General features: G+C 36.7%; 1 protein-coding gene across 1 annotated transcript in view; it reads left to right on the top strand.

Annotated features, from left to right (window-relative positions):
- The first annotated feature begins 1,960 nt into the window (after positions 1-1,960).
- Positions 1,961-8,768, top strand: part of LOC131239842 (pachytene checkpoint protein 2 homolog) — an 86,343-nt gene continuing 79,535 nt past the window's right edge. Inside the window, exons 1-4 of the mRNA XM_058237726.1 lie at positions 1,961-2,438; positions 2,551-2,614; positions 8,177-8,283; positions 8,411-8,478. Coding sequence (XP_058093709.1) covers positions 2,138-2,438; positions 2,551-2,614; positions 8,177-8,283; positions 8,411-8,478 — 540 coding nt within the window. The 5' untranslated portion in view covers positions 1,961-2,137. The remainder of the gene's footprint in view (positions 2,439-2,550; positions 2,615-8,176; positions 8,284-8,410; positions 8,479-8,768) is intronic.

Genomic DNA, 8,768 nt, shown 5'->3' with positions numbered 1-8,768 from the left:
ATGGATGCGGTCAAGACATCACCACTATCCACCTCCTCGCATGATTGCGTTCTGTTAGATTCTTTGGTGCATTTTCTGATTTTTCTCTCTTTTGAGCCTTATGGTTCCTATAGTCCTTCTTCAAATGCCTTATCATTCCATATTTTCGGACATCATCTTGCCATTTCCTTTCGATTTGGATCGTAACCGATAATTGCCCTTCTCCCTTTTAGTATTCATTCCCCTGACAACCAACACATCCGTAGAGGTATCTTCATCATTGTCCTTCTTTCTTAACTACTTCTCATGAAAGGTTGAGATGACAGTCTTATCATCGATGGTATCCCTACCGTGGATCAACATGTCTAACAGATTCTCAAAAGATTATGGAAGCGAATTCAAAAGAATTAAGGCTTGCTCTTCCATTTCAATCTTAACCACTGCATTCATCAGGTTATATAGCTATTCGCTGAAAAGTGCTCTCGTATTCATTAAGGTTAGACACGTGTTATTTTAAGATTATGGAATTATTTTTTAAGATATTGATGACTACCCAATGATTTTTTTTTATGTGCAAACTATCCAATTTCGTCTATACCCCTGCAATAGTCTTTTGATCTGGGACATTATATAGGACATTGTTCACTAGATACAATTGTATCGAGGTTTTAGCCTTTTGTTTAGTTCATCACACTCTTCATCCATCATAGATGCAGGATGTTTCATCTTGCTGAGGAGAGCGTATTGCAATCCTTGTTGAACTATGAGGCATATCATCTTAACCTTCCATGGTTCAAAGTTATTTCTCTTAATGAATTTTTCCGTTTCATACTTAATATCAAATCTCTTAGAAGACATATTTTCAAATTCAAAAAAATCAAAACCTCAACGTTCGCTCTAATATCACTTATTGGGAGGACACGCAAAAGTGACCCTGAGTTAGAACCAAGCAATAAGAGATGAAATAAACCAAGCATACAGAGAATACAAAGTTTTATGTTGAAAAACCCTCGCGGAAAAAAAAAGAAGCATGGCACAAAGTGACGATATTATGATAATTAATGTTATAAGAGATGGAAGAACTTATTGATTTGAGAATTAACTTTAAAAACCATACAAAATCCTAGCTTTGATCTTCCTTTGCTTACAAAAGTCCTAAACATGTTTTCAATACCTTAATTTCTGATTACAAATCTTTAAAAAGCATTACAACCAAATTAGGAAACAAAAATCGCAATTACGCAAAACCGTACAAGTTGGTCGATAGGAGCTTTGATTAGATCGATTGCTCTTGACAACCTATCAATGGGATCATAATCATTTTCGATCAGATCGATTTAATACAAAAACTATCAAACCAGCAAAAGCCAAAAAAACAGGAGTTTATTGATGGGATCGATTGGGCTGTTGATGAGATCCGCAATTGCAAGATGGGATTGAGTAGTCTCTTGATGCCATCTACTGATCCAATTACAAACATGCTGAAGACATATGACAACATAAACTCTCAAAAAATATCTAAATTGTACCAAGTAGAAATCGAAATTTGTACGGGAGGGAATGATGCCTAATCTATATATATTTTTTTAATGTCAACAAGGCCTTCTAGAGAATGATGCCTAATTCATTACTTATTTGTCACCGGGGCTTTTATCCAAGATTGATAAATGTTGACCAGCGGTAAGAGCCATTTAAGTTAGAGAGTTTTAATTCCCTAATCCAGTGTACATTAAACAGTAAATTTTAAGATTACTGACCAGTGGCAACTGAAGTATAAAAATTATACCGGCGAGTCCATATCACGATTCCTGAGTCAGATCAATAGAGCACCGCGGTCTGGACGATTTGTATACAACTAGTTCAAGTTAAACCGTTAAAATTTTGCGCAGCAGTTTAGATAAAACGCTAACAAAAAAAGAGATCTTAGCTTACCATCTAACCATTAGATCTAGGAACATTTATCGAACCCTTAAAAATGATGGTATCCAATATCTTATTTAAGCAAACAAGCGTCTACAAATTCGAGGTTTGGATTGTTAAAAAAAAAAAAAAAAAAAACTGATTTCAGAAATTTAGCTTTCCGACAGTAGGTTCCACAATCCAGACGGGCTAATTTTTGTTAATATGCGACACGTGTAAAATTTCTTAGCGCCTGCTTATGAAGAGTCCTGCGCTGCCAGAGTATAAAGTAAATCCCCTCTTCTGGTGCCTCTCTCTCCCGCTTATTTTCAAAATCCGCACCTTTCCCTCTCGCCCCTGTCAATTAAACCCTAATCCAGCTCTCCTGCCCCTTCCTTCTCTTGAGAGAAGAAGAGAAGAGGAAAGGATGAGTGGAACTCCAATGGAGGTTTCTGCGCAAAACTGTCCGTCCGATCCAGATGAGGCCAAAAACATCACATCTCAGTCCGTCCCTCCACTGCTCTCCGCCTCTGCTGCCGACGATAAGGTCCTCGTTTCTGGTAATGTTGTCTTCTCTTTGGACGTGTGCTTGTAGTTGAAGTTTGCATGTACCCACTCTCTCATTTCCTATTTTATCTCCTTGTAACCCTTCCTTTGGACGTGTGCTTGTAGTTGAAGTTTGCATGTATTCCTCGAGCACAGCTCGGATTGCGGACGTTCGTGAAGCTGTCGAAAGGTTCCTCTCTCTCTCTCTCTCGTATGGCATTGTCCTCTGTTTTGTTACTTCGATGTGATTCCATTGTTTCTTTTCTGGAAATGCAGAAGAAAAAGAAGAAAATCTTTGAGTTCTTGATCGTGACAAGTACAATGGAGGGAAATTAGAGTACTGGAATGTTAATTATCTAATTGGTTGGTTCATTTGGTCCAGTGCTAGGCTCTGTCTCCATGACGGATGCTGAAAACTTTGGTTATCTTTCAAAATAGTGGGTGTGATTGGACCCTAAATAAGGTGGTTTTTACCTTGCTCCTTAGCTAAGGAGTCTTAGACGATCTTAACCGTCTGATCAGAGTACTTGTTCCTATTTTATGGGCCATTACTCATTTTTTGCCTTTTACTGGCCTTTTTTTTTCTATGCTGTCAATTGGATGGTTAGGATTGTTTGATGGACTGTGAATTATGGATCGTCCATGTTAGGGCCCACATGATAAGTGTGGTCTGTGTCAATTCTAGTATGCCTTTCTTGGCATTTTGGCTAAGATCTAGTAGTATCTGTTGTTATCAGTTTAATTTCTAGCATGCCACATATACGGTTTCTTGATCAAGGCTGCTGGAAATTCCCCATAACTTTATACCATAAAACTAATTAATAAATGACTGTCATATGTGGGTCCCACGGAATTTGGGGTTATGAGCTATCTACAGTAGTTCCCACGTTTTGGACTGTTTAATTTGGATTAGATATGTGTCTGAAGCGGTGGAACATGTGGGTCCCACCAGTTTGCTGCCACCTTGTCAGATGTCAATGATCATACTACCTTGTGGGTCCCGCTAGTTTGCTGCTACTTCTCGCCAATACCAAAATCCCAATTATATTAGATGATTTCCAAAAATGCGGATATTTCACTCGAGCCCAGTATATATGTTCCCTAATATCGGTGATACCAGATAAATTATTGCCGATAACAGGGGGACACCCGGAAATTCACAAGAGTCGAAATTTTCACCTTTTTAAGGATTTTTTGGGGAATTTGTTATTTAGGTGATTACCACCTCTCCTTTTTTTTTTTTAAAATAAAAAATTATTATATAAATTACTTGTAGTGTATGTTATTTAAACGATACAAACTCATTTTGGTTATAGTTCTTGGTTTTTTTCTGGCAACACATGTATTATTCTCCTGTTAAATGAAAATTTATTAGGTATACTTGTTTCTTGCAGTATTTTGATTCCGAAATGTGTAAATTTGTGTCTTTGCACATCTCCTAAAGTTTCATTAAAAAGTCCATCTTTTCCCAATGCTTTCCCATTGTTTCCCTCGGTTAGTGATATTTTTCTGGGTATCGGGGTGATATCGGTACATGTAACCATATCCACAGTCTTTGATACATGTAACAATACCGATACTCTTAACATTGGCCATTGCTGGGGATTTCAAGGTTTCTAATATCCCAAGCAAGTCTTCCATATCTTAGAGGACTCCCCCCGAGCAACATACCCGGGAGGCTGTTCCATACACACCTCTTCCTGCGAATCACCACGTAGAAAATCTCGATTGGTAGTTATAGAAATAACAACTCGAACTGAATTAAGTATAACCATTGAGAAAAAAGTATATAAATAATCTACTTCATAAACCTGGGTGTATCCCTTGGCCACTAACTTGGCTTTGTAACGTTTAATGATGCCATCGGGTAGAAACTTAATTGTGTAAACCCATTTACACTTCACTAGTGTCTTACCAGATGGAAGATCAATTATCGCCCATTTATCATTGGAATACATGTCATTCATCTTGTCATCCATCGCCCTTCTTCAGTTTTCATCCAATAATGCATTTTAAACTGACGTAAGAATAGAAACAAAAGATAAGGTAGGGGCAATTTGTTGATAATTGGTGGATAAGTGATAAAAGAGAACAAAATTTGATATGGTGTGGAGCATGCGAACATTTACCTTTACGTACAACAATAGGCAGATCATCGACAACATTGATAGATACAAGAGATGCTGGAACCTCAATCGGAGTGGCAAACGATGGTCTAGTGTGAGAGGGAATAGTCTGCAACACTTGGTTTTTTCTCCTTTTCTTGGTATATCTGCGTGAAATCCTTTTGAGGTGGTGATGCCTTAGTAACAAAATTTGCTTGGAACATATTAGGTAATGGAGCTTCCGGAGGGGTGGCTTTTGCAACATGTTCAGTTTTAGCATAAAATGGGACATTCTTAAGGAAGGTTACAAGAATTGTCACAAAATGCCTTTTAAGTGAAGGACAATAACACTGATAACTTCTGTAATGGTAATGGTGGCCGTAATGGCCGCTATCGTTACCTTTACAATACAAGTTGTAATGACGGAAACAATAAAGAGAAGGGTAATTTTTCATCAAGAACTAAAGAAGGCATTCGGTTTATCAAATAGCATGTGGTAAGGACTGCACAACTCCGGAAAAATTGTGGAACATTTATTTCCAATAGCAAAGCATGTGTGATTTCAATTAGATGTTTATTCTTGCACTCAGTCACCCGTTTTGCTGAGGTGTGCTAGCCAGAAAAGTCCGATGAATAATACCCTTTGTAAATAGGACTGAAAATCACTAGGCATAAGTTTCGATGCATTATTAGATCTACATATGCAAAGATTTGGCCAAACTATATATATATATATATATATTTCACTATTTATTTTATTTTTATATACGAAAAACTTCTAACCAATTTTTCATATGATATAGCCAAGTTTAGAATAGTTTTTTTTTTTTGAAAGATAGTCATTTTAGAATAGTTATCAAAATAAGAAGAACAAAATACTGAAAACCTAAAAATTAGGAACTCGAGCTAGTCCTATACATTACAATAAACTAACTTCAATGGGGTAGTGCTTCGTTCATCAACTCTAAGAAGGAAAGGGACTCTATGGTGTTTACTTAGACGACATGTTTTGCAATCCAAACTTGATAATTTCGGAAAGAATGAAACAGAAGTCGGATGGCCCGACGATGCCATAGGTTGCAGGACCCTCAGGTAGCACCACAACACGTACTGATACCCTCTTAAATAATATGTACCATTCTTCTCATGTCCTCCACCAATCGTTCTACCATCTTGTGGTCTTGAAAAATACAATGAGAAGGGAAGAAGGTGACAAAGCAATTTATAGACTTTGTTAACTTACTCATGGATAAAAGATTGAAGGAAAATTTAGAGCCATATAAGATAGAAGATAATAACAAAAATGCACCAAGTTGAGTAGTACCAAGTCCAATAATTTTGTAGAAGGTTCCATCAACTAACATAACAAACATGTTGGATGAAAAGATCAAATGAAGAAAATGAACTATGATTACTAGCAATATGATTAGAAGCTCCAAAATCTATTATCCAATGAGGAATGAGATGATAAGAGAGATGTTCTATCTAAATGGGCTTAAGTAGCTAACTGTAGAGGTGGAAGGTACATTATTGGATTAGGGTCACTAGAGGAGAGGAACCATGTATATTCTTCCCATGATAATGTGACAGTAACTTGATCACAACCAACATTGGACGTAGTGGAAGTAAGGGTCCACCATTAGATGGAACATCGTCAACAATGAACTCTTGATTGGCCTTTGGAGGCTTACCATGAAGGTCTCAACAGAAATCCACAGACTGATTTGTCAGATCATAGTAACTGTAGTAACGATCTCCTCTACCACCACGACCACCTCTACCTCCCCTTAAAGCTCTACCACCTCTGCCACTACGAAAGTCCACTGTTTGTCCGTCCACCATGACCTCCATGGATACCATTATAACCAAATGAAGTAACTAGGGCTGGTTTATTTGAGTTATTAACCTGAGTACTACCGGAATAATTTCTAATGGATACTCTTTGAAGTCTAGTGTAAACCTCTGCACTTGAAGGAATTGAAACACCATCCAAGATATGATCCTTCATGAATTAATACTCCTTTGGTAGACCAGACAAGAGCTTCACTTCTTTCATGTCTTCCATCTATTTCTTCACAAGTGCCACATCTGAAGTAATGAGATGAAAGATTGAAAGTTCTTCCTACATACCACATACCAGTAAGCTTGGCAAAATACTCACGAAGAGATTTATCTCCATTTTGAAGAGAATCTTTTCGTACAATTGATACACCTGAAAAATATTCTATTTTGAGGACTACAGCCTTCTAATCGTATCCCACGCATCTTTAGCTGTATTAAAAAACATTAAGTTTGAACTAACTCCATGTTCCATACTATTCCTCAACCAGGACCTAATATGAGCACCAACACGCATCTGTTGTTTATATTTATGATTGGATTCCTTGGGTTTGATTTTTGTAAGGAAGTGATCATTCTTTTGGTGCAAAAGAAACATTTCAACAGATTTAGCCCAAAGCAATCAGTTCTGCCCATTAATTGTAACAAATGTAATTGATGCATTAAAAGAGGAGTTGGGATTATTGCCCAATGATGCAGAACCAACAACCACACCTTTAGGTTCCATAGCTCGCTTCCAGCTAATTTAATGCAAGCCGTATTGAAAAAACACTAATCTAAACAAATCCACACTCAACTACATCAATTTCCAACTCTTTAGCATCTAGGTTAATCCAAACAGCAATTACAATCTCACTATTAGGTCATGAACAAAAAGATCTACTTAAAACTATCTTTTATGTCAAGTAATCACTAAACAAAATGGCAACATCAACTGGATGTGAAAATCAGCAAACCTCGATCATCCAAGACCAATTTCTGCAATCCTTTTTTCGGATGACTGTGCATACTTGAAAGCATTTGCTGAACCCATCATGGTTTGTGTGAAAATTGAAAAAGAATCCTCTTACTTAGAGCTGGATCAGCACTTCAGGAATCTTCCATGATATGATTGACAGGTTAGGGTTGAGAATGGAAGAGGCTCTAGCTTTGAATCACCTTCCGATGTGCTTTGATACGATGTGAAACCTTGAGATTAATGGAAAGAAGAGAAAAGAGATAAGGAAGAAGAGAGGAAAAGAGAGAAGAGACAGACGGCTACTCAATCAGCCCAAAATGTCTCTCTCTTTTAATTAGGGCTTTCATAAGTAAAAAGAATCACAAAATTTGCCCTCCTTAAGTTTTACATAAAGTTAACTCATTAGCCCAAACTCTACTCCAATGAATATTTAAGCTCAATAGTTACAAGAGCCCACACGTTGGACCAAGTCGGTTCACTTGTGTGATCACAACGGTCCATTTAACATGTTTGATGATATTTACCATTTTTGGTGAAGTTTTCTTCATATGCTATTGCAAATTGCAATTTTATTTTCAAATAAAATCGTATTAGCAGACTGGACAAAAGTTTCTGCTATCCATGTGATTTTGTAAGGATATTCCATTTGATCTTCGCTAAGATGTTCGTGTTTTGTCCATTTTTTCACCCATTTCAGCATTATGTTTTGCCTTCTCTTTTACATGTTTCTTGAGCATTTAGGGTAATAGTTCTATTCTAAAATTTAGCTTGTATATTGGCTTTCTTTTTAAATCTTGTAGGTCATTACTTGTTTTTGTCTATTGAATTCTTTGAATTTGTTTATGTTCAGAATGCTTGAAAAGAGAAGTTTAAGCTACATAGATGGCCCAGTTCCAGTGCCTATAGACGATTCATTCTTAATGGAAAATGTAAAAAGGATTCGAATTTGTGACACAGGTAACACGTGTATGCAATAAATTTCTAAATTCTAAGAACTTATCCATGATTATTAGAAATCACTGATTGATATGCCAGCTTGTGTTTAGATAGTATTCATAGTTTGTGATGGTTGTTGGTTTTGTAGACGAGTGGGTGGAGAACCATGAAATTCTCTTGTTCTGGCAAGTTAAACCTGTTGTGCATGTATTTCAGGTATTTTGACATGCAACATTGGCACACTAGGTCTTTTCTTTTATGTTGTTTTTGTCTATGATCACTACAATTTGCACAACCCACTTTTATATTCTACTATTTTGGATCCTTACTTGCATGCACTCAATGCTCTTTGAACTGCTTCTGTTAATAGTTAGAATTGGTTTCTTTTTCTGCGAAGTCTATTACTGCTTGTATTTAGGTGTTTTGAATGGATTTGGTAATCTGTGGTAATAATTACTTCTCTTTTCATCAGTATGTGACATCCTTAAACCTTCGATGTTTTTTTT

Source organism: Magnolia sinica, chromosome 3 (genome assembly GCF_029962835.1).
Source record: "Magnolia sinica isolate HGM2019 chromosome 3, MsV1, whole genome shotgun sequence".
Classification (NCBI taxonomy): Eukaryota; Viridiplantae; Streptophyta; class Magnoliopsida; order Magnoliales; family Magnoliaceae; genus Magnolia; species Magnolia sinica.
The sequence above is the reverse complement of the archived record's forward strand: the minus strand, read 5'-3'. Positions and strand labels throughout refer to the sequence as shown.